This window comes from Oncorhynchus tshawytscha, linkage group LG02 (genome assembly GCF_018296145.1).
Source record: "Oncorhynchus tshawytscha isolate Ot180627B linkage group LG02, Otsh_v2.0, whole genome shotgun sequence".
NCBI lineage: Eukaryota > Metazoa > Chordata > Actinopteri > Salmoniformes > Salmonidae > Oncorhynchus > Oncorhynchus tshawytscha.
This window is the reverse complement of record NC_056430.1, coordinates 50,845,362-50,872,151: the sequence shown is the minus strand read 5'-3', so window position 1 is coordinate 50,872,151 and position 26,790 is coordinate 50,845,362. Positions and strand designations below refer to the sequence as shown.

Here is a 26,790-nt window from a genome sequence, read left to right as displayed (position 1 = left end):
GACAGGATTTTGTGGATGCTCCTTTGACAATCCCTGCGTGCTTTACCAAGAACTTGAGTATAAACTGGAGTGAATATCAGGTTAGTCTTTTTTTTTCTCCCTCTTATGAGTATTTCCTCAGTTTTGTTGATAGGGAGAGAAGGACAGATAGGAGATTGTATCACAGGGCACTAGGCTGGATTCGAACTTATGCCAACACGTGTTTGTGTGTCGGAGGCAGTGGCCCAAACCACTAGACCACCATATCCGGTACGTCTAATTATACTTCAGTGAAATGTGATTCCGATTGTGCCACAGTATTACTGGTCTCACAGTGACCTCTGTTGGCCGTGGAACGGCATGGTGGCCGACCATTAATTTCTCATGTTGTCTTGACATTCTCTAAGACAGGTGTTTTCAAACCTCTCCTCAGGCACCCCCAGCCATTTAATGTATTTAATCCATTCCAGAGCGAGCACACCTGATTCAGTTTGTCAACTAATTATCAAGCCCTTGATTAGTTATCTCAAGTGAGCTAGTTCAGGGCTACAACAAAATTGTGAGTAGGTTGGGGGTCCCTGAGGAGATTTTAGAAAACCGCTGCTGTAAGAGTTTGTTTTAATGCCTATTTTAGGTAATAAGAGATGTAGTCGCCACACCAGGGCCACGTTCACTTGGCAAATGTTGCAGATAGAAATGTCATGAATCCTTATTCCAAATGTCAGAGAGGCATGTTTGTTCTACATAGACATATGCTATCTGAACATTAGTGACGTGCTGGATGCGCCCCCAGTGAAAATGTGCTGAAAGTCCTCGTGTTCTTCTCTGTCCTTGTGTTTCAGTCTTGGGACCTGGTCCATCAGACCCAGAACTACCTGAAGCTGCTGCTTCACATCATCAACAGCGACGGTCAGTATGTGTGTGTGTGTGCCCGCGTGTTGGTTAAAGCTCCTTGGGGGCTGTGACCAATTTCTTCTTTCTGTCAGAGTAAAATGAACATGGTGTAAAGAGTGGGTAAGTCATATCATATCTCATATGGTCGTCTAGTGAGGGTCCCTGACATGTAGGCCTCCAAAGTCAAACTTGACCCAGGGAAGACCAAAGGCTGATGTTGCCATTGTGCTGTTTAAATCCTCATCACTTACTAGTCGCTATGAAAACCTGGTTCAATCCTTTGTTTCTCAAGTGTTTGTTATTTGGTTGTCTGATTTAATCAGGCTGTAATACACAATTAATTGCTGTATACAGCCTTACTCTGCTGGTTGTCTGTGCGGTCTGTCTTCCAGCCACTCGCAATTTGGGACAAAATATCCACAGGAAAGTATTGTTTTAAGGGAGCCGGTGGGTACACTACGGTTCAAAAGTTAGGGGTCACTTAGAAATGTCTTTGTTTTTGAAAGAAAAGTTTTTTTCCCCCCCGATTTTTAAAATACCATCAAATTGATCAGAAATACACCGTAGACATTGTTAATGTTGTAAATTACTATTGTAGCTGGAAACGGCAGATTTTTTCAAATGGGATATCAACATAGGCGTACAGAGGTCTATTTTCAGCAACCATCACTCCTGTGTTCCAATGGCCCAGAAGGCCAGCATCCCGGAGTCACCTCTTCACTGTTGACGTTGAGGCTGGTGTTTTGCGGGTACGATTTAATGAAGCTGCCAGTTGATGACTTCTGAGGCGTCGTTCTCAAACTAAGCACTCTAATGCACTTGTCCTCTTACTCAGTTGTGCACCAGGGCCTCCCACTCCTCTTTATATTCTGGTTAGAGCCAGTTTGCACTGTTTTGTGAAGGGGGTAGTACACGGCGTTGTACGAGATCTTCAGTTTCTTGGCAATTTCTCGCATGGAATAACATTAATTTCTCAGAATAAGAATAGACTGACTAGTTTCAGAAGAAAGTGCTTTGTTTCTTGCCATTTTGAGCCTGTAATCGAACCCACAAAGGCTGATGCTCCAGATACTAAACTAGTCTAAAGAATGCCAGTTTAATTGCTTTTTTAATCAGAACAACAGTTTTCAGCTGTGCTAACATAATTGCAAAAGGGTTTTCTAATGATCAATTAACCTTTTAAAATGATAAACTTGGATTAGCTAACACAATGTGCCATTGGAACACAGGACTGATGGTTGTTGATAATGAGCCTCTATACGCCTATGTAGATATTCCATAAACAATCTGCCGTTTCCAGTTACAATAGTCATTTACAACATTAACAATGTCTACACTGTATTTCTGAACAATGACATTTTTTAATGGAGGAAAAAAATAGCTTTTCTTTCAAAAACAAGGAAATGTCTAACTATGGAACGGTGGTGTATATGGTTTTGTTAGGATGTATTTTCAGTCTACTGACACACGCGATGCAAACACTTGCACAATATGTAAGCAATAGCCGAGCCACCAGAATCACAGAAGGAACGTTGCCTCGCAATCAGCAGTGGCAAACCTACTATCTCTCTAAAAAGTCAGGTCAACAATACTTTCCTGTGGAGATTTTTTTAATCAAATTTCAAGCTGCTGAAAGACCAACCACACAGACAATCGGTAGAGTAAATTCAAATGTAATTTTAATCAACATTCTGACTTGTAAAGAAACATGTACTGATTATGCACTAATGTTTCAGGCTGTGTATGCCAACTAATTGTGTATGACAGCCTGATTAATCAGTGATTTGATTTGCCCTGTAGATGAGAGTGGTCTCCTGGTTCACTGCATATCTGGTTGGGACCGGACGCCTCTTTTCGTGTCCCTCCTGCGGCTCTCACTGTGGGCAGTAAGTGTTCTCGCTCTCATTCATATCACCCTGTTTTTCTTTTTCTTTCCTTCCTATCCCACTTTTATTGCTCTGCCCCCCCCCCACACACACACACACCACCCAGATATCAGTTTTGTAATTCAATTCAAAAGGCACTTCTAAATACATTTTTCTGGAATTCCACAATGAATTAATCTGCTTTCACCCCCGATGCCCCTCCCATTTGTCTTAACACGCAAGTCGAATTAAGATTCAAGACCCACTGCATAACACTAGAAAAGCCAGTTGAAATAGAGCTAATCACTTTAATTGAAAGAGTTATTTGGCAATGGTAAGGGTTTTAGAAACTTCCAGAATCCATTCTTTCTGATGTAGGAGGATTTGAAAAAGTCACACCACCGGTTATCTGTGGTTTGTCCTTCAGCCACTTTTAATTTTTTTACAAAATATCCACAGGAAAGTATTGTTGGCCTGACTTTTTACAGAGCTGGTAGGTACAGTGCATTGGGAAAATATTCAGATCCGCTGACTTTTTCCTCATTTTAAGCTACAGCCTTATTCTAAAGTAGATCGATTTTTTTTTTGATCCATCTACACACAATACCCAATAATGACAAAGTAAAAATAGATTAAAAACCTATCAAATTGATTTATAAAGCACTTCTTACATCAGCTGATGTCACAAAGTGCTGGACAGAAACCCAGCCTAAAACCCCATACAGCAAGCAATGCAGGTGTAGAAGCACAGTGGCTAGGAAAAACTCCCTAGAAAGGCCAGAACCTAAGAAGAAACCTAGAGGAACCAGGCTATGAGGGGTGGCTAGACCTCTTCTGGCTGTGCCAGGTGGAGATTATTTTTTTCCTAATTCATCAGAAAATTAACACACCTTTTTACATAAGTATTCAGACCCTTTGCTATGAGCCACAAAATTTAGCTCAGGTGCATCCTGTTTCCATTGGTCATCCTTGATGTTTCTGCAACTTGATTGGAGGCCACCTGTGGTAAATTAAATTGATTGGACATGATTTGGAAAGACACACCTGTCTATATAAGGTCCCACAGTTGACAGAGAAAAAAAACAAGCCATGAGGTCGATGGAATTGTTCGTAGAGCTCCGAGACACGATTGTGTCGAGGCACAGATCTGGGGAAGGGTACCAAAAATGTCTGCAGCATTGATAGTCCCCAAGAACACAGTGGCCTCCATCATTCTTAAATGGAAAAAGTTTAGAACCACCAAGACTCTTCCTAGGGCTGGCCGCCCGGCCAAACTGCGCCATTGGGGGAGAAGGGCCTTGGTCAGGGAGGTGACCAAGAACCCGATGGAGCTCCAGAGTTCATCTGTGGGGATGGGAGAACCTTCCAGAAGGACAACCATCTCTGCAGCACTCCACCAATCAGGCCTTTATGGTAGTGTCCAGACGGAAGCCACACCTCAGTAAAAGGCACATGACAGCCCACTTGGAGTTTGCTAGAAAGCACCTTAAGACTCCTACCATGAGAAACAAGATTCTCTGGTCTGATGAAACCAAGATTGAACTCTTTGGCCTGAGTGCCAGGCGGTGAAGGATGGTAGAGGCAGCAAAATGCTGTGGGGATGTTTTTCAGCAGCAGGGACTAAGGGATGATTCAGGATCGAGGTAAAGCTGAACGGAGTAAAGTACAGAGATCCTTGATGAAAACCTGCTCAGGACCTCAGACTGTGGCGAAGGTTCACCTTCTAACAGGACGGCCCTAAGCACACTGCCAAGACAATGTAGGAGTGGCTTTGGGACAAGTCTCAATGTTCTTGTGTGGCCCAGCTAGAGTCCAGACTTGAACCCGATTTAAACATCTCTGGAGGGACCTTCAATTTCTCTGCAGCAACACTTCCCGTCCATCCTGACAGAGCTTGAGAGGATCTGCAGAGAAAAATTTGAGAAACTCCCCAAATACAGGTGTGCCAAGCTTGTAGCGTCATACCCAAGAAGACTAAAGGCTGTAATCGCTATCAAAGGTGCTTCAACAAAGTACTGAGTAAACGGTTTGAATATTATTATTTTTTTTAAACAAAAAAAAAGAACGAAGTATCACGTTTGTCGCCTTTTGGGGCTAATTTGCGTGGAGTTTTTTTAAAGACATGTTAAATCTTTTAATGTATTTTTTTAATAGGATGGTGCTGTCCACGCCAGCCTGGAGCCTACTGAAATCCTCTATCTGACAATTGCCTACGACTGGTTCCTCTTTGGGTAAGGATTCTCACAACACCCCCATTACTCCTTAGTAATACTGAGAGGTGCGTTCACAACAGCAATCGAGGACTGTCTGAGTGGGGAGGGGAAGACCGAAACGTGACCAGACCCAGATGCGTTTGAGATGCATAATTGAGGGAAGAGCTATATAGGAAGGACGACTTTGAGGAGAGGGTAGAGCGTGCCAAGTTAAGTACCCTGTCTCAATTAATCTTTCCTTGATTTCTCGCCTTCTTTCTCCTTGACCTTCTCAACACATTGGAGGAGAAATTCAGCGAGAAGGGACTTTGGACCTTCTCCTCCAATATACGGTAGTTGAGAAGGAGGTGAGGACATAGGATGCAAGGAATCGCCGAAAGACTAATTGAGATGGAGCCCTCTCTCTCTTCCCCGCTCTCTTGAGGCTTTCCTTCATAATTACCGCTGTGCATCTCTCCAAAGTTTAACTCATCAAACGGAGTAAAAAAAATATGAACAAAAAAAATCCCTGCCCCGGAGATGGCTCTATATCGTAATTATTCCAGGACAAACTTCTGAGACTGCGGCCAGGGAAGAGGGATAAACTGGGTGTCTCTCACACACACACACACACACACACACACCAAACCTCTCCCCTTTAATAATATCTGTAATAATTGGTCTTTTTTTTACCAGCTATCAGTGTTATGATGCAGCGGTATGTATGGATTTGTGTAATCTTTCATTATGCCTTAAACTCCCATTGAGAGTTTATTTGTTGTTTTCCCTTTAAATGTAAAAGCAATAATAATGGTCAATTCAGGTTCTAAGCTGGAGATAAGAGAACATGAGTGACAACTGGTTAGTTGGTTATTGATGTACTTTTTTTTTGTAAATTACATGTTCTAAACGGTCCCCTATTTGTGCTTTTACAGTCTTCTTGACTTTGCTCTTTTGGACTGTTTGATTCAACAAGTATAGAAATTGGAAAGTAAAACTTACATTGTAACCATTGTATGAGGTAAACACCAGGTGCATGGAGAAAACTGTATGTTGAATAAAAAGGAACAGACATTGAGAAAGTATTAAAGGCTCAGTGCAGTCAAAGACGTGATTGTCTTGTGTTATATATTTCCACACGATGAGGTTGGAAGACTAACATTTTGATAAACTAAAAAGGGCATTAAGAGCTGTTTGAAAAGGCTGCCTGAAATTTCAGCCTGTTTTGGTGGTTTGGAGTTTTGGCCTGCCTGATGACATCACCAGGTTTAATAGACCAATAAGAAAGAATTCAATAAGAAAGAATTCAATAAGAAAGAATTCAATAAGAAAGAATTCCCAACCTCTGCCAATGGCTAATTTTCAGTTTTCTCCTCCCCACTCAGACCACTCCCACACAGTCCTACCAAAATTATTGCTTGAGAAATTGCTGGGAAGCTAATTATTATTATTTTTAACCATTTTAATTAAACTATCAATGTAAGGTACTTGATTGTTACCCAAAAATGTTTTGTTATTGAGATAAAAGGATGCATTGGACATTTAAATATGTTGGTTGGTGTTGGTAGCTAATCATATGTAATAGTGTTCTTTGATTTGTTTAATGGATTCGGTGATCATACTCGTTTGTTGCTTCTACAGTCATATGCTGCCTGATCGCCTCACCAAAGGAGAGGAGGTCAGTTGCATTCTAACACAATATCAATGCCATGCCTCCCCCCCTCTCTTTCTCTGTGTGGAATATTAAAACTTTGGTTATTAGTTAATATGGTTATTGCCCTCAAACAGTTATAACACTGTTGCCGTCTTCTTGAATTCGTATTTTTTTAGGAATTGACTATGCCAATGTAGATGTAATGGCTTGTGAAGTTGAGAGTAAAATGTTATCTGATTTCTGAAACTGATATCCAATTTTCAACAAGTGAGTTGTTTGGGGTGTTTTGAAAACTAGGGGGCAGCATTTTGTCATGCATTTAATTTCCTTATTCTTTTTTTTTTTTTTTTTACACCTGTAAGACTTAACTTCATCTTTCATTCCTCCCGGCAGATTTTCTTTTTTTGCTTTAATTTTTTGAAGCACATTGTCTCAGAGAAGTTCTCTGCCAAGAAGAAACAGAGGTGAGTGAAATGTCATGAATCAACTGAGATATTTGAAATGTAAAAGCACTTCTATAAAACATTGTCCGCCCCCAAAATGTTACCCTATTCCCAATATATAGTGCACTACTTTTGACCAGATCCCTGGTCTAAAGTAGACGAATATACAGGGAATTGGCCTTACTATACCCTTAAGCTACTCGTCTTTTTGTTTCAACTGTAGGGTTACAGCCACTCAGGGCAATAACACTGTTCTTTCATCGTCGAAAACCGACTGTGACCAAACAGTGTTTTTTTTTTTTCCCTTCACATTTCTATATTCTTTGATCTTTTTCTTTCTCTCTTTCCTTCTTTTTGAGCAGTGTGTCAGTCTCTGTCTTGCTCTCTTCCTCTCTGTGTATTATTTCATCATCCTTTTTTCTCTTCCACAGGAGGAAAAACTCTCAATTCAAAGACACTGATTTCACAGTGGACGACCTCTGCAAGTTGAGTAAGTTGCTTCCCTGGAGACATAGTTCATTGTTAAGTATATGTTACATGAGGATAGAGGTATATTTCATACATTGAGTACAGTGGTGGTATGTTAAGACATTATTTTATTTTTTTAAGAACCCTGTAAGAGTTCCTGCTGTGCACTACAGTTCTGATGTAGGCATCTCATGTAAATGAATGTGATACATGATATGTTATGAAGAAACTTTTGAAAAGATGCAAATAGCGGCATATGCCCTTTTTTTATGAATTCCCACTGTGCACTACACTTCTGATGTAACGTGATGCGCTTTTATGTCTTGTCCCCTCAACATGATGCACAAAGCTATGAACTCATAAGCCTAAATGGATATTGTCTATAAACTATATCTGGCAAAAGGCTTATTATAGGCTATTGTTTGCATAAGCTAAGGACATGCGCCGAATACAACAGGTATAGGTAGACCTTACCGTGAAATTCTTGCTTACAAGCCCTTAACCAACAATGCAGTTCAAGAAAGAGTTTTGAAAATATTTGCTAAATAAACTAAAGTAAAAAATAAAATAAAGTGACTCAATAAATAACTAGGCAGGGGGTACCGAGTCATTGTACGTGGTTATAGGTTAGTCAAGGTCATTTGTACAGGGGTAAAGTGACCATGCATAGATAATAAACAGTGAGTAGCAGCAGTGTAAAAACAAAGGGGGGGGTTGTCAATGTAAATAGTCAGTGGCTGTTAATTAAGGAGCCTTTTGGACCTAGACATGGTGCGCCGGTAACGCTTGCCTTGCAGTAGCAGAGGGAACGGTCTATGATTTGGGTGACTGGAAGGCAGGAAGCTTGGCCCCAGTGACGTACTGGGCCCTAAGCCACTACGCTCTGTAGCTCCTTACGGTCAGATGCCGAGCAGTTGCCATACCAGGCGGTGATGCAACTGGTCAGGATGCTCTCGATGGTGCAGCTGTAGAACTTTTTGAGGATCTGCGAACCCATGCTAAATCTTTAGTCTCCTGAGGGGGAAAAGGCATTGTCGTGCCCTCTTCACCACTGTCTTTGCATATTTGGAACATGATAGTTTGTTGGTGATGTGGACACCAAGGAACTTGAAACTCTCGACCCGCTCCATTACAGCCCCGTTGATGTGAATGGGGTCGTGTTCGGTCCTCCTTTTTCTTGGATCCCATTGAGGGAGAGGTTGTTGTCCCGGCACCACACTGCCAGGTCTCTGACCTCCTCTCTAAGCAAGCATAAAAGTTATTTAGCCTGTCTGGTAGGCTCGCATCACTGTGCAGCTCTTGGCTGGGTTTCCCTTTGTAGTCCATAATAGTTTGCAAGCCCTGCCACATCCGACGAGCGTCAGAGCCGGTGTTGTAGGATTAGTAGAGCTGGCGTATTGACGCTTTGCCTGTTTGAGGGTTTGAGGGTTTGTCTGAGGACATAGTGGGATTTCTTACAAGCATCTGGATTAGTGTCCCGCTCCTTGAAGTGCCAGCTCTAGCCTTTAGCTCGGTGTGGCTGTTGCCTGTAATCCATGGCTTCTAGTTGGGCTATGTACGTACTGTCACTGTGGGGACGACGTCAACAATGCAGTTATTGATGAAGCCGGTGACTGAAGTGGTATGCTCCTCAATGCCATGGATGAATCCCGGAACATATTCCAGTCTGTGCTAGCAGAACAGTCCTGTAGTGTAGCATCTGTGTCACTGACCACTTCCCTCTGCAAAAGCAATAATATTCCCTCATGACTGTCACAACATCTGAAGGCTTAAAACATTCAAAACTTTCAACTCGGGCAGAAAATCCAGACATGCTTTTTTATACAGCTATTTCATTTGATTCTTGTTTATTTTCCTTTTTCAAGCGGTTTAAGATTATTTTTGTAATAGAAGAGCTATAGAGGTTTAATAAAAAATAATAATTAGTATTATACATGCATATAAACCAACCGCAGGCTTCCAAAGTGTATCTTAACGGAATCTGTGCCCTATAATTGTCCTCAAATCTCTCCTCTGTAATTGGTCCGAGGCCCTGTCCGCTAACCAATGTCTCCCGTGTGATTGGTGCAGAGTCCAGGGAGGCCAGGGGCAGCGTGACCAGTTTGAGCAGTGACTTCTCTCTGATCACGGAGGATGCGGGCGGAGCCTCCAGCCTCACCAATGAGGCCGTGGACCTGTTTTCCGGCCAGCCTCTGGGAGCCTCCAGCTGGTGAGTCCTCATCGTTTGTCTGGAAGTCAGTGTAACCCCAGCCAAAACATTTCCTTTCACTTTTGAATATACCCCCATATGTATCAGGGATGTCACATGGATGAGTATTCCTTTAAAGGGTGATGGCACTTCCTGATCTGGCCTCATTTTAAATTGGTTCATTAAGATATGCTAGCAGCCATGACTGAATTCAAACGTGAGTTGGTTTCAGAGTGTGGTTTGATGTGTCTCTTGTGTGTGTGTTCGCAGGTGGGAAGAGTTAGCCATATTATTTATCTAATAGCTTCAGCCAGCTGGTGTGTGACCAGGGCAAAATTGGTTTGACTTTGGACAGCCTATCTCTGTGGCTAGTTAGGGACCGTCAATAAATGGCACAATGTAAATTCAACATTATTTTTCACGTTGCAAACCTTTTTAGTTTTCACATGAACTGCTTTCAATATTTGTATATGACATTTCTACAATGTTGTAGTTGCTTTGAGGTTTGTAGCCCTTAACACTCCCTTTTGAAATTGGCAGCTAACATGCTATACATGATGTCAGAGCTCTCAGGGTCTCTACTTCACAACTCTGTATGGGCTTTGACTGACAGCTATTCGTACCCCGTGCGTGACAAGTTGCCCCCATTCCTCCCACTAATTGGGCATTTTTGGTGAGGGAGTGAGGGAAATGCTGTAAAAGGACTCTATGTACAGTACCAGTCAAAAGTTTGGACACCTACTCATTCAAGGGTTTCTCTTAATTATTACTATTTTCTACATTGTAGAATAATAGTGAAGACATCAAAACTGTGAAATAACACATGAAATCATGTAACCAAAAAAAGTGTTTTCTTCAAATTAGCCACCCTTTGCCTTGACAGATTTGCACTCTCGACATTCTCTCAACCAGCTTCACCTGGAATATCTTTCCAACAGTCTTGAATGAGTTCTGACATGCTGAGCACTTGTTGGCTGCTTTTCCTTCACTCTGTGGTCCAACTCATCCCAAATAATCTGTTGGGTTAAGGTTGGGTGATTGTGGAAGCCAGGTCATGGTCAAATTTCATGGTCTCTTTCATGGTCAAATATATAGCCTGGAGGTATGTTTGGTGATTGTCCTGTTGACAAACAAATTATAGTCCCACTAAGCACAAACGAGATGACGGTGTATTGCTGCAGAATGCTGTGGTAGACATTCTGCTTAAGTGTGCCTTGAATTCTAAATAAATCACTGACTGTGTCATGAGCAAAGCACCATCACACCTCCATGTTTCACAGTGGGAACCACACATGCAGCGATCTTCCGTTCACCTACTCAGCGTCACAAAGACACACGGTTGGAACCAAAAATCTAATTTGGACTCATCAGACCAAAGGACAGATTTCCACCAATCTAATGTCCATTGCTCGTGTTTCTTGGACCAAGCAAATCTCTTATTGGTGTCTTTTAGTAGTGGTTTCTTTGCAGCAATTTGACCATGAAGGCCTAATTCATGCGGTCTCCTCTGAACAGTTGATGTTGAGTTGTCTGTCACTTGAACTCTGAAACATTTATTTGGGCTGCAATTTCTGAGGCTGGTAACACTAAGGAACTTATTCTCCGCAGCAGAGGTAACTCTGGGGCTTCCTTTCCTGTGTCTGTCCTCATGTGAGCCAGTTTCATCATAATGCTTGATGGTTTTTGTGACTGCACTTGAAGAAATGTTCAATGTTCTTGACATTTTCCGATTAAGACTTGAAGGTCAGTCAAAGTAATGATGAACTGTCTTTTCTCTTTGCTTATTTGAGCTGTTCCTGCCATAATGTGGACTTGGTATTTTACCAAATAGGGCTGTCTTCTGTATACCACCCCTACCTTGTCACAACACAACTGATTGGTTCTAACGCATTAAGAAGGAAAGAAATTCCACAAATGTACTTTTAACAAGGCACACCTGTTTAATTGAAATGCATTCCAGGTGACTACCTCACGAAGCTGGTTGAGAGAATGCCATGTGTGTGCAAAGTTGTCATGAAGGCAAAGGGTGGCCACTTTGAAGAATCTCATATAAAATGACACTTTTTTTTGTTGGTTACTACATGATTCCATATGAGTTATTTCATAGTTTGTATGTCTTCACTATTATTCTAGAATGTAGAAAATAGTAAAAATAAAGAAAAACCCCGGAATGAGTAGGTGTGTTAACTTTTGACTGGTACTGTATTTTGAAAGATGAGACATTGAGGATTATAATAAATACTGCTTTGATGTCATATAAGCAAGCCAAATACCTGTATGTCCAAATTGTGCACTTCACATTTCTGTATCTTAAAACTAATGTAATATAGTGTCAACGTTCATGATGACTGTTCGATGTACAGTTACAATATGACATGTAACTGCGTTGTCCTGAACAGAATGAGCCTGTTTGTTCATATTGTGATTTTTTTTATTTATTATTATTATTATTATTTTTTGCTTCTTTTGCCACAACTACGCATCTGAATGCACTGATGACTCCATTCCTTGTACACTCAAATTACTTTCTGCTTCTCTGAATTTTAATGTGAAAACCTAACACTAAGTTCGTATTTTATAATTTAGCTAATTTCGCTAGTTGACAATGGAACAAGCTTTCAAATCATGCCCACCTGACCCATATTGCGATTTTTATAATGGACTGTTTCTGGATTGCGTAAGCAACAATAGTAATTGTGTAAAGGCAGAGATGCAGGACTGTTCCAAGCCAGTTCTAGTTCTTTAACGGAACAGCCAGGAGAGCTCAAAAAAGCACCTTTAGAGTTGAAGACTATAAAAGTACATTGAAATAGCTTAGGAACTTGTGCACGCTTTGGAGAGGTGTGTGTGGCCATTGGGAGACACCAGTTAGTCCTCTCACTCTAACCCTTGTAATTTCTTTGTCTTGTGTTTTACCTACCCCACATTTTTCCAAGAATATTCTTATGTTACTGAATATATCCGGAGTATTGTCAGATTTTTTTTATCAACAAAAGTGGCAAAGTACAGTAAATGCACATAAAATCAGCAGTAATGTTTTGGATTAAGTATTGTCAGATGAACTGTTGTGTCCACCATTTGGTCTAATAATTTTCAAATCATGTGTAAACTGTTCCCTTTCAATTGCTACCATGGTTGTGCATATGCTTTTCATAGTTCTAAGAAATGTTTCAATTTAGCCCTATCCATTTCTAGGCCAATTCCCACCAGTGTAAGGGGTTAAGTGATGAAATTTGAAGCTATTGGAAATGTAACATATTGTCCCATGTACGTTGTATAGTTTACCAGTAGTCTCTAACTAGCCCCATAGGGTTGCGTGCAGCCTCACTCTGAATTGATTACTTTTGTGCTGCCAGCTGTGGATTGAAACAAACCCAACCTTAATTTACCTTTTGATGCAGTCACAAACACAAGTCTCGCAAAACTCAGTTTTGGATGAGACCGACTTTATGACAAATTATCCTATTTACACTTTTCTAGTCAATTTGATAGTAGAATACGTGTTTCTGACTCATATCAATGCCACCGCCACTTTTCTAAATTAGAAGTGTGTTTTTAGGGAGAGTTGCTCTTTAACCCAATAAAGTCCAGTATGCCTCGTCTCTGGCTCCATGCTCTTACCAACTGCACCACAAAGGAGAGAACTGCCTTAAAATAAGGGTTGTCAAACTTCTCCTTTATTGTGGCCTCCCCAGGAGGAAGGGACACACCTCGTCCCCCCAGACGGTGCTGTGGAACCGGCCCGACCCCATGCATGAGCGTCTGGCCCATCCCCTCAGCCAAGAGGCCAAGTCTTCCAGCTCCTCCTCCTCCAACCAATCGGAGCAGGGCTTCACACGCGCCGGCAGCAGTCCTATGTCTGTGCCTGGGAGAAGGTAAGCTTCCACTTTTTAGAAGTCAGTCGCCGATTTTGTTGGAAAGATTTATATTCTGTATTTTCTGTTTATTCAGATGGGCATAGTATGAAATGAATGGGGAAAGGGAGATGCAGAATAGCGGTGGGGCTGGGATTCTGCGTACATGTGTTGCAGGTGACGTTATTTGCTAGACCAACCTCAAGCACAGCGGTTGCAGTTTATGGGCTCCGACCACAACGATGAGGGATGCCACGTTTTTGTCTGCCCCTCTTTCTGTCTTTGTAAATGGATTGACTCCATACTGCATCTCTGTTTCTCTCCGTGTTGCATGTTTGCCATTCTGCCATGAAAGGTGAATAACTGCATGTTAAATTAAAACATCTAAGTGTGTGACTGTCTGCGGTGACACACGTACCCTTTACAGACGTAATTTATTTTTCAAAATAATAGAATGTGGCATTGTGTTGGATGACAAAACTGCACCTTTTAGAGTGGCCTTGTATTGACCCCAGCACAATGTGCTTCAATCGGCTTCTTTTTTATGCCACACCTGTCAGGTGGATGGATTATCTTGGCGAATAAGAAATGCTCAGTAACAGGGTTGTAAACAAATTTGTGCACAAAATTTAAAAGCATTTCAGCTTTGTGATTGACAAGGACAAGTTTCATGTCGGACAACAATAGAATGTTCATGATTTAATGTGTGCCAATGCCGCCTCAGCACTACGGCTACAAGCTGTAGGCAGACCTTTACAGCAATCATGACTAGGTCAGTTGAAGGAAATAAAGGTTTAGTCTTTGATACCGACAACACCTTTCAGATATAAAGAAAAGGCAGAAAAAGGTTGGTGGCATGCTGAAGTTGGCGGTTTATTTTGGTTTGTTAGAGAACACAAGCACAAATACACGCATCCCCTGGTGAGGCTGTGTTTTCAGTAGAATGTGTGAGACTGTTGGTCTCACAGTACAGCTTGATTATACCCTTCTCTGTATACGTGTATGTGTGTCTAGGGCTGTGGCGGTCATGATATTTTGTCAGTTGGTGATTGTCGAGCAAAAAACTGCCGCTCTGGTGGCGCAGTGGTCTAGGGCATTGCATCGCAGTGCTAGCTGTGCCACCAGAGACTCTGGGTTCACGCCCACGCTCTGTCGCAACCGGGAGGACCGTGGGGCGGCGCACAATTGGCCTAGCGTCGTCCGGGTTAGGGAGGGTTTGGCCGGTAGGGATATCCTTGTCTCATCGCGCACTAGCGACTCCTGTGGCGGGCCGGGCGCAGTGAACGCTAACCAGTTCGCCAGGTGCATGGTGTTTCCTCCGACACATTGGTGCAGCTGGCTTCCGGGTTGGTTGCGCACTGTGTTAAGAAGCAGTGCGGCTTGGTTGGGTTGTGTTTCGGAGGACACATGGCTTTTGACCTTCGTCTCTCCCGAGCCCGTACGGGAGTTGTAGCGATGAGACAAGATGGTAACTACTAACAATTGGATACCACAAAAGGGGGTAAAAAAAAAAAACGGATGGTCTCACTGTAATTTAACGTTAATTAATATAAACACATTTAGCATCTCCTGGCTTCCACGCATAGCCTACAAGCTACTGATTCAGAACTTTGGAACATCTACATTTTAAAAATTCTAATAAATCCATGTAATATAGCCTATACCATCACAATAAATCCCGCTACCAAAACCTGCGGCCTCTCCTTCACTGCAGCCAACGTGAGTAAAACATTTAAATGTGTTAAAGGCCATCCCCAGCCGCATCCTCAGAGCATGCGCAGACCAGCTGGCTGGTGTGTTTACGGACATATTCAATCAATCCTTATCCCTGTCTGCTGTTCCCAAATGCTTCAAGAGGGCCACCATTGTTCCTGTTCCCAAGAAAGCTAAGGTAACTGAGCCAAATGACAAGCATTCACTTCCGTCATCATGAAGTGCTTTGAGAGACTAGTCAAGGATCATATCACCTCCACCCTTTCCTGACACCCTAGACCCACTCCAATTTGCTTACCGCCCCAATAGGTCCACAGACAACGCGATCACACTGCACACTGCCTAACCCATCTGGACAAGAGGAATACCTATGTAAGAATGCTGTTCATCGACGACAGCTCAGCATTTAACACCATACTACCCTCCAAACTCATCATTAAGTTTGAGACCCTGGGTCTCGACCCCGCCCTGTGCAACTGGGTCCTGGACTTCCTGACGGGCCGCCCCCAGGTGGTGAGGGTAGGTAACATCTCCACCCTGCTGATCCTCAACACTGGGGCCCCACAAGGGTGCATTCTCAGCCCTCTCCTGTACTCCCTGTTCACCATGACTGCGTGGCCATGCACGCCTCCAACTCAATCATCAAGTTTGCAGACGACACTACAGTGATAGGCTTGATTACCAACAATGACGAGACGGCCTACAGGGAGGAGGTGAGGGCCCTCGGAATGTGGTGTCAAGAAAATAACTTCACACTCAATGTCAACAAAACAAAGGAGTTGATTGTGGACTTCAGGAAACAGTAGAGGGAGCAGCCCCCTATCCACATTGACGGGACGGTAGTGGAGAGGGTGGAATTTTAAAAATAAAAAAATTTTTTTTTTTTTTTAAGTTCCTCGGTGTACACATACAGACAAACTGAAATGGTCCACCCACACAGACAGCGTGGTGAATAAGGCGCAGCAGCGCCTCTTCAACCTCAGGAGGCTGAAGAAATTCAGCTTGTCACTGAAAACACTCACAAAGCTTTACAGATGCACAATCGAGAGCATCCTGTCGGGCTGTATCACCGCCTGGTACGACAACTGCTCTGCCCATAACCCTAAGGCTCTCCAGAGGGTAGAGGTCTGCACAACGAATCACCCGGGGCAAACTACCTCCCCTCCAGGACACCTACACCAGCCGATGTCACAGGAAGGCCAAAAAGATCAAGGAGCAACAACCACCTGAGCCACTGCCTGTTCACCCTGCTATCATCTTGAAGGAGAGGTCAGTACAGGTGCATCAAAGCGGGGACAGAGAGACTGAAAAACAGCTTCAATCTCAAGGCCATCAGACTGTTAAACAGCCATCACTTGTGGCTGCTGCCAAAACACAGACTCAACTCTAGCCACTTTAACAATGGAAAAGTCGCACTTAAAACAATGCCACTTTATATAATGTTTACATACCCTACATTACTCTTCTCATATGTATATAATGTACTCTATACCATCTACTGCATCTTGCCTATGCTGTTCGGCCATCACTCATTCATATAGTTTAATATACATATTCTTATTCATTCCTTTACACTTGTGTGTGTGTGTGTATAAGGTAGTTGTTATGGAATTGTTAGATTACTTGTTAGATATTACTGCATGGTCAGAACTAGAAGCACAAGCATTTCACTGCACTCTTTAACAACATCTGCTAACCATGTATGTGACAAATAAAATTTGTTGTATTTTTAGACAAACTGTAGTCTCTTTCAGAAGAACACTGATGTACTTATGTTAAGCCCTGATATGACTGTAATATGACTGTGGGCTACACTAATTCATTTAGCGGACAAGAATTGCTTAGAATTCCATGGCATTATTTGTATTTTATACTATGAAGAATACAGTTGAACATGGCTTAATAAAATATAAAAGTATATTTTCTCAACGATTTCAAAGAAAATGCGCACATGTGGCTATTCTGTGTTGAGCAGTTAACAAAGAAACAGGTCCTCCTTTTTGCTTAATTTAGTTATTTATGCAACTGTAGTTGTGACTCAAACATTGGATTGTATGTTTTGATGTTTTATACATTCTAAGGCTACATGATAGAACTCTAATGATGATTTGAAAAAAGTTTCAAGCTGCACACACTTCATCAGTCTCTCATTCACAATTTGGCAAGCACTTGATAATATTCTCACCAGACCTCGAATTTCCCAGGGGCATCCCTCTTGTGTGGCCGTAATGCTCCCTAAAAATCTGCATGCCTTTTGCTGAATAGAATAGCCTCATTATAATTCCCTTCTGCCAGCTGCTGTGCTCTGAAGCACCTCTCACCCACATGGCTCGCTCAGACGTAGCCAATACCCATCACGTGATCGGTTCCTTCTCTCAGGTGTTTCAGCTAAGAAGTAGGCTACAAGGGAATGAAGACGGACACATCGGGGATGCAAGCATTCCTCTTATCGAATTCCTTGCCGCATATTGAAGATGTTAGATCTGTCCCCATTTAGCTTTCTTATTGTCAGCCAACAACGAATAGCAAAAGCACTAGCCTATGTCAGTCTACTATCCCCCATAGTACAAAAGTTGACTTATTCTATTGGTCAATTTGTCCTTCTGTGCAAGAAATAAATATTCCAAACATATTCTGGGACAGTTGTGGGATGCGATAGATCCCAAATGAATACAACACGGCTGATTTATTTTTTTCCCCCGCATTATAATCGCAGCAATACACACATGGCAGTAAGCTCTAAGTGCGAAGGTTCCAAAATGCAACGAATTAGCGGGAAAACACTTATCGAAAGTGATGGCAAATACGATTATGCATGTAGTACTTTATTATAAAGGTGCATTTTTATGGTGAAAAGGATCTTCCCCAAACTTAACTCACGTCCTGCATATGTATGCTAGTTAGGCGCTACACCCCTTGTGAAGCGGATTAATGTGCTTAATTTTAATAAGTTATTTGACCACTAGTTGTGATACAAACCTTATCAAAATATAGGCATGTGGGCTAGGATACATGAGGTGTGCGACTATGATTTGAAAATTCGCCAAAAAAAAAAGGTATGCCCTGTTTCTTGCCTTCCTGCACAAGCTGGACATTCACAAGTGAGGGGCTAATATTGTCACCCATCAGAATATTCTTAATGTTGTCTTTATTTATACTAAATAATGTGTGAAATTAATTTTGATTTAGAATGGACCATTATCATGTACCTGTCTCAACAGGGGCACGGGGGGAAAAATGCATGTAATCTACCCACTTAATATTCAAATGGAGGACACTTTTCCCATGGTTCATTTTCATGCCAGGTAGGCTATACTCCTGTTTGTAAAGTGAAGCAATGTGCTTAATATTAGGAAAGTTGATAAATAAATATAGGTGGCCTAGCCCATAGAAAGCTGATGGGATCCTCTTTTTAAGAGGCCATCAACTCTGTTTTCTCACCTAATGGCATAGCCTATGGAAATGTTGGCTCATAGGCTCGCATGAAGTGTTTTTATTTAGATTTTCGATTACATTTGCATTGATGTCCGAGTGATTTTTAGAGGGACAATAGTGCTGAGTACTAGGCAGGAAGCAAGTTTGGAAGGCTACTAATGACCAGCAGCATCAGAGCTTGAAGAAGCCTAATTACCGTGACTAAACGGTCACATGGATTTTGACTTTCGTCATGACTCATGACCGCCGGTGTGGCGGTAATACAGTCACTGTAACAGTCCTGTGTGTCTCTCACTGGTTTATTAGTATAGCTCCTTTACTCCAGAGCTCCTTGTTCGTTTGGTCAATTTGCATGACAATGGAAGGTGTGGGTGTTTTGGTAGTTGGTTCAAACTCCATTCATTGTCATTCCACTGACATTGGGGTATGCCGTATGTGTAATATCCATATGACGTTTCTGTGCTTGTTGACTTGCACTGTTAATTCCCCCTGAGGGTATTATTCTAGTTCTGGGTTGAATTGACGTGAGTGTTGTACCTTGACCTTTGACTTTTGCCACCGAGGTCGCGACACCGTGCCGTGAAGCCCCCCCCTCCCACTGACCTCACAGCTCACGGCTGGATTCTCTCGTCTCTCACTTCTCCCAATTGAATTTCCTTATTTCCCCCCCCTCTCTCCTTTGGCTCTTTCACTTTCCTCTCTCTGTATTCGTTGCATTCCCTGCTCTCTCCATTCTCTTTTTCCACTCTTTCTCTGCATCTCCCTCTCTACTCTGGCCAGGCTGGCGGCGGAGTACGCCCAATCCGGCTCCTCCCTCTCCATGGACTACGGCAGCTGGCAGCTCGTGTCGGGCTGCGGCTCCATCCACGACCATGGACAGGTCGCCGCCGCCAACGACTCGCCCCTCCCCTTTAGCTTCCAGGACGAGGGGCCCAGCGGACGCATGTGAGTCTACGGGCTGCGTCACAAAATAGCACACAATCCCCTATGTAGTGCACTACTTTTGACCGGGGTTCGGTGGGCTATGTAGGGAATAGGGTGCCATTTGGGAAGCACACACGGATCGCATTCTGATTCTCGACCTTTCTCCCGGAAGTGTGCACTCGTTCACCCCCACCCCCCCGTGCATTGGATTGGTGCAAGCATGGCTGGAGGGAGTTATCACCATATTTCCCACACCAGTGTGTTCCTTTAAATTCACGAGGGGGAATGTACGAGTACCCTTCGGCGTAGTGGTCGAGAATCGGACCCCTGCTACGCACACCTCTAACCCTCAGGAATATCTTTCTCTCTCTTTACCTCCTTCTCTGCCTTTCTCCCTTATTTATTCACCTCCTTTCTCTCCCCCATTTCTTTGTGGAAGAGAAGGCGGTGGCAGGGCTCAGTGGGCGGGGGCTGGGGCCTCCTGTTGGGCTGGTCCACCGTTGTGTGTGTGTGTGTCACACCTGCAGGGTTGGATAGAGTTGGGGTGTGTTTGAGTGACAAAGCAGAGAAAGAGTCTGTTCTGTAGGATGTGTGCGTGGGTACCTGGTATGTGCAAGTGTAGACACACAGAGACACAACAGTGTTCGGCAGACTGTTTAGGCAGTCTTCGTATATACACACCGATGGCCTGAGTTGTTGCTCTCTCTCTGTGTCTGTGTGTGTACTGTATCTTGGGAGGGGGTGTGTCAGACTATGGTACGGAATATTTGCTTCATCATTCTCTGTCCCCTGCGAACTGGAGGTTTAAGTACAACTGAAAGAGGGGAATGAGAGAGTTTCTTTTTCATTCATTTTTTTTCTTCTCCAGACTGCCTCTCTTCCCAGTGGGGGGACACCTTTCCATTTCCATTTTGATCTGGCTGCCAAATTGAGTGTGTCCCGAGAACAAGGCGGCATGGGCAAATTACATCTCTCTTTCTTGATTTGAAGGGGAGAGGGGGAACAGCGGAGGAGGAATAGAGGAAGGAAGTGTGCAGTCTGGGATTGCTCAGATTAGAAGTACACTGTCCTTCTGTCATAACTAATTGGTGGAGCCTCTTCTCTCGCCAGTTCCCTGTCCTTTATTTATTTTCATCTGGTCTTCCCTCTCCTGTCTCTAACTTGTTTTTTTCCCCATCTCTCTCTTTCACTCCTCCCTCTCTCTCCCAGGTGCCCGTCCCCCTCGGAGCGTCAGGTTCGTCTGGAGGCGGTGAGGGAGGTGTTCCTTGCAGCCTACAGCTCCACCGTGGGGCTCAAGTCCAGCGCGCCCAGCCCCTCCGGCGCCATCACAGGCCTTCTGGAGCAGTTTGCCCGTGGCGTTGGCCTCCGGGGCACCAACAGCATCATCTGATCTAGGATTAGGTCATCCACTGCAAATGTGAAATCTGGGCCCGTAGTTATCGTATTCATAAAGCGTCTGAGTAAGAGTTCTGATCTAGGATCAGTTTTTCCTCTTCGATCAAAATGAATACAATCATATCGGCAGGCATGACCTGATTCTAGATCTACCCTCCTAGGCGCTTTGTGAATATGGTCCCCTCCCCCTCCTTCACCTCCCTTCCGCTTAACCCCGTCCTGTAAGACCTTGTGGTTGAAATGCGATCCACGATCAGCGTTCATTTTGTCGGGGAAAGCCACATCCTGTTTCGTATGGACTTTAATAAAATAAAAAGTGCAAATTTCTCTACTCTATCCAGGTGCTGAAGCGTCTTTAAAAAAACATTTTTATAGATATCTATCAAACCCGGATTTAAAAAAAAAATCTCTTTCCATTTTTAATTTTTTTTTTATTCATGCCTTCCAACTTATTCTCTGGACTTTTGCCTTTTTTTTGTTTGTTGCACATTTTTTGTCAATTCAGGGAGTGGTTCGGGGGGGATAACAAAGCCAGCCACAGTATCAAAAAGGGACAGCTGGCCATTGTATAAAAAATGTGCAGCATGGTTTAGAACAACTTGTCATTTATCTTTGGTTGGTGCTAAGAACGTGGTCAGAGTACAAAGGACTTTTTACATGGACACCTTTTTATGTGGAGTTCTTCCTTTTCTGTTTTTAAAATAATTATTTGGGATTCAACGTGCTGATCGTCCTAAATGGAGGAGACCACCCTTCTCTTTTCTTCAGCGACTGAACTCATGAAAGCTGCTATTCAGTGCTGAATCAAGCGGAAGCATAAACCATATCATTGTAGTGGATACTGTGGTTTACATACAAACAGCACGAGTCAAGTGTGTCAGGGCAACAGAACAACAGATGTTTCTTTTTATAACTTAATTCGGCGTAGAAAAGTGTCAAGCTGGATGTAGCTTTATTTTGTAGAATGTAATATGTTGAATCCTAAAACACCATCAGTGCAAACCTTTAGCTGATTTTTTTTTTACAATTGGTTAGTTATCTTGAATAATCAAACTTGTAGTCAGATAAGTCACTTATGTGCAGACTTAAAGCAAAGATCAGTTTAGCATTGTCGCCATACAAAACATTTTTTATACGGTCTTCCTATGTTTTAAATTGATTTAAACCGCACACACACCATTAGACCGGTCCCAGATCTGTTTGTGCTCTCTTGCTGATTCCTATGGTTGTTGCGGGAACCAATCTGGGATCAAGCTACACCATCATTACTGGTGCTGAAGACCGCAATCCAGGAGAAGCCAGTCCCATTGCTGGGCTGTGTTAGGTCTTTTTAAGGTGCTTATATTTGAGCCCACTTCTGACAGCTATTCATACGGTCAGTCACTTCATCTCAACCTTTGTCTTTCAGTTTTGTAACATGACGGCTCCAAGCCACACCGCTTTCGGTCTTTGTTATTGCTGTACGTAAGTTTATGGCCTCGTTCCAGGCTGACTACATTGCAGTAGCCAGATCTCCCAACACATGGATACGTGTTAAACATATTCACTTACTGCATGATCTCCTCTAGCAATATGAAAGACATGGCACAGAACCATTGGTTGATGTGAGCAGCGCGACTGCAATATAAGCAGCCTGGAACACATCTCTTTCTGTGACTTAAAAGCGCTCTATTGCTGCATGAACAAGTGAACTTGGGGCCTACTTTGGATTAGTTAACTGCCACTGAACAATTGGCCTTTCAGATCACGTGGACAAGTCTTTGGCTGCATTCCAGACCAACTACATCGCGGTTACCTGCCAGATCTCACAACGCCTGGATAGGTTTTTAAAATACAGCTAACCGCATTATTTGATATAGCAATCTGATGGCCGTCTGCTAAGTTGGTTGATGCATGCAGCACGACTGCAATGTAGTCGGTCCTGGAACGTGACCACGGAGGAGGTAGCGTTTATGCAGGAAAATGGCAGTGTTGTGGCGCCATTGCGTTGAAAGATTTATTTGAGGCAGCACTTACTGTGATTTGTTTAGCTTGTTTGCAACGCCAAATGGTTTTGACAGCTGCTGTACTGTACCTCAGGACCTTTTTTTGTGCCTTTTCAGCGGTAGCAGTGGAAGAGATTCACCCTTTTTTTTTTTAACCTTTTTTTCCAAAGTAATTTCTGTTTCTTATACATTTAAAGAGCTTGCTGTTTTTTAAATGCTTTGTGAGAATCCACAACTAAGAGCTAGCTACTACACTTTAAAACACAGCATTGGTCAGTTGAAAGGCAAGCTAATGGCTTAATCCTTCAATCACTTGAATGCCAAATGATTTATATTTTTTCAGTCTTTATTCAATAATGTTTGTCTATGGTCAACGGCAATTGATCATAATGTACAATATTGTTTCTGCAAAGTCTGTGAGATCTTTCTGTAATCAGTTGGGTTTAAGAGGAGATGGGGTGAAGGTTCAGGAATATCGGTGTGAGAAGTTACCCTTTTTTTATAGAGTACTCTCACTTGTCAATCAGTGTGCAGATTGATGTAGTATTGGGACATCTGGTTTTAACTCATTTGTACATTCTCTGTCTCACTGGATCTTCCAACAGTCTACTTTGTTGGAAGCTTACCTGGTGACTTTCTTTCACTTGTCCAATCCTTTGAAATCAAAGAAAGGAAACTACTTTGGGCCCTCCTCACCTTTCCTGAACATAACCCATCTGGAAGAATTTCAGAGACGATTTAGCAGAAACATTTGAACTACATCGCATCCTGTTATCAAACTTCGATATGATTTACCACACCAGAGAAATTATTGAAAACCGGCATGTCCATGGTAGGATACATTGGTGACACTTGGGTCTATTCCTAGGTCCCTGTTTGTAGGCAAAAGGCCCAGAGCCCCTAGACAATTTGCAGTTGATACATTCCTTTCAGTTCACACTTTTCACTGGGTACATTATTTACCTTCAGGATTACGCAAGCACCTCACGTGATTGTTCAACTCATCCATGTTTTTGCATGTAATTTCCCCCAACTAATTGAAACTAGTGGAATATACAGTACATGGATACATGTTTCCTAAATTAACCTTCCATTTTAGTATGACTATTTTCTTTTGATTTTACAGAAATGCTGCATTGCACTCATCTTCCTTATTGACGTGTCAATCTCTTTACACAGACATCTTCGAGTTGAGTCATTTAAGTAATTTTTTTGTTTTTTTTTGTTTTAAATTGCTCTTAATTCTCGCCAGAGAGAATGGGCTACATTGAGAAAGGTGAATTGATATGCAGGTGGTTATTATGAATAAAGAAAAACAAATAAAATGTATGTACAATCATTTCTACCCTGAATCATTGGTCTTATATTTTAGGCTTTATAAGTGTTGACTTCCTTCATTCCTGATTTAAATTAATCAGGTAACAATTAACTCATTATGATTTGGGACACCACGGAAGAAATTGCTTGGAGTTACCATTTCCAGAATTAAACTCTAAGGTACATGTATACAGTGCCTTGCAAAAGTATTCATCCCCATTGTCATTTTTCCTATTTTGTTACATTACAACCTGTAATTTTAAATGGATTTGGATTTCATGTAATGGACATACACAAAATAGTCAATTGGGGAAGTGAAACTTAAAATAACTTTAAAAATTACAAAATGGAAAAGTGGTGCGTGCTTTTGTACACTTTCCCTTTGAAGCCCCTAAAAAAGATCTGGTGCAACCAATTACCTTCAGAACTCTCACAATTACTTAGATTGCACACAGGTGGACTTTTAATTGCCACATGAGAGAGATTTTATATATATATATATATATATATGATCTAAGTTCTGTTCTGAAAGGCCTGCAGCACCATTAAGCAAGGGGCACCATGAAGACCAAGGAGTTCTCCAAACAGGGCAGGGACAAAATTGTGGAGAAGTACAGATCAGGGTTGGGTTATAAAAAATATCAAAAACGTTGTACATCCCACAGAGCACCATTAAAAACAATTTTAAAGAATATGGCACCACAATAAACCTGCCAAGAGAGGGCCGCCCACCAAAACCAGGCAAGGAGGGCATTAAAGCAGAGAGGCAACAAAGAGCCCCCTTTGCAGCCCTGAAGGAGCTGCAAAGCTCCACAGCGGAGATTGGAGTATCTGTCCATAGGACCACTTTAAGCCATACACTCCACAGAGCTGGGCTTTACAGAAGAGTGGCCAGAAAAAAATCCATTGCTTAAAGAAAAAAATGGTGGTGGCAGCATCATGCTGTTGGGATGTTTTTCATCGGCAGGGACTGGGAAACGTGTCAGAATTGATAGCGCTAAATACAGGGAAATTCTTGAGGGGAAACCTGTTTCAGTCTTCCAGAGATTTGAGACTGGGATGGAGGTTTACTTTCCAGCAGGACAATGACCCTAAGCATACTGCTAAAGCAACACTGGAGTGGTTTAAGGGAAAACATTTAAATGTCTTGGAATGGCCTAGTCAAAGCCCAGACCTCAATCCAATTGAGAATCTGTGGTATGACTTAAATATTGCTATACACCAGCGGAACCCATCCAACTTGAAGGAGCTGGAGCATTTTTGCCTTGAAGAAAAGGCAAAAATCCCAGTGGCTTGATTTGCCAAGCTTATAGAGACATACTCCAAGAGACTTGCAGCTGTAATTGCTGGAAAAGGTGGTTCTTCAAATTATTGACTTGGGGGGGTGAATAGTTATGCACACTCAAGCTTTCAGTTTTTGTGTCTTATTTCTTGTTTGTTTCACAATAAAAAATATTTTGCATCTTCAAAGTGGTAGGCATAAAATGATACAAACCCCCCAAAAATCCATTTTAATTCCAGGTTGTAAGGCAACAAAATAGGAAAAATGCCAAGGGGGGAATACTTTCACAAGCCACTGTATCTATTTTATCGAAAGACAGTCATCTTATTAATCATTACCTCATCATATGCATCATTCTGAACATCGTATACTCCTTGCATCTGCAAAAAACCCAGCCTTGGTCATTATTCAGTACTACACAAATTGGGTTAATTATTTATTTACGAGCTAACAAAAAAAATAGAATACACACACTTAATATAAGAGACAAAAGGTCCCTAGTGGACTCACACAATATGACATTTTACCCAACGACATGGAGAGAGAAAAAGGGACACTTATCGACATTTCAGAATTATTCTCAGTAACGTTAATCATATACATTACCAGTCAAAAGTTTCAGAACACCTACTCATTCAAGGGTTTTATTTATTTTTTACTATTTTCTACATGTAGAATATTACCAAAGACATCAAAACTATGAAATAACACATATGTAGTAACCAAAAAAGTGTTAAACAAATCAAAATATATTTTAGATTTGAGATTCTTCAAATAGCAACCCTTTGCCTTGATCACAGCATATTTCATCAAGATCTCTCTGAACTTTGCTCTGTTCATGTTTGCCTCGATCCTGACTAGACTTCCAGTCCCTGCCGCTGAAAAACATCCCCACAGGATGAATCTGCCACCACCATGCTTCACCATAGGGATGGGTGCCAGGTTTTCTCCAGGCGTGACACTGGGCATTCAGTCCAAAGAGTTCAATTTGGGTTATCATTGTCTGAGAGTCTTAAGGTGCCTTTTGGTGAACTCCAAGTGGGCTGTTATGTTCTTTTTTACTGAGGAGTGGCTTCCGTCTGGCCACTCTACCATAAAGGCCTGCTTGGTGGAGTGCTGCATATTTGTTTGTCCTTCTGGAAGGTTCTCCCATCTCCACAGATGAACTCTGGAGCTCTGTCAGAGTGACTATCTTGCTCTTG

At 42.3% G+C, this 26,790-nt stretch overlaps 2 protein-coding genes across 4 annotated transcripts in view; both read left to right on the top strand.

Moving 5' to 3' along the window:
- mtmr14 (myotubularin related protein 14) overlaps positions 1-24,328 on the top strand; it is a 50,244-nt gene extending 25,916 nt beyond the window's left edge. The window contains exons 9-19 of one of the 3 annotated variants that reach the window (XM_024445765.2): positions 6-80; positions 822-888; positions 2,674-2,759; positions 4,893-4,969; positions 6,572-6,608; positions 6,978-7,048; positions 7,459-7,517; positions 9,566-9,704; positions 13,379-13,558; positions 19,466-19,630; positions 20,819-24,328. In XM_024445765.2, coding sequence (XP_024301533.1) covers positions 6-80; positions 822-888; positions 2,674-2,759; positions 4,893-4,969; positions 6,572-6,608; positions 6,978-7,048; positions 7,459-7,517; positions 9,566-9,704; positions 13,379-13,558; positions 19,466-19,630; positions 20,819-20,999 — 1,137 coding nt within the window. In that variant the 3' untranslated portion in view covers positions 21,000-24,328. Of the gene's footprint in view, positions 1-5; positions 81-821; positions 889-2,673; positions 2,760-4,892; positions 4,970-6,571; positions 6,609-6,977; positions 7,049-7,458; positions 7,518-9,565; positions 9,705-13,378; positions 13,559-18,471; positions 19,417-19,465; positions 19,631-20,818 lie in introns of those variants that run through there. The other 2 variants (XM_024445769.2, XM_024445772.2) reach the window with 2 other exon arrangements.
- A 539-nt stretch (positions 24,329-24,867) lies between these two features.
- LOC112267566 (copine-9) overlaps positions 24,868-26,790 on the top strand; it is a 193,635-nt gene continuing 191,712 nt past the window's right edge. The window contains exon 1 of the mRNA XM_042305298.1: positions 24,868-24,917. Coding sequence (XP_042161232.1) covers positions 24,868-24,917 — 50 coding nt within the window. The remainder of the gene's footprint in view (positions 24,918-26,790) is intronic.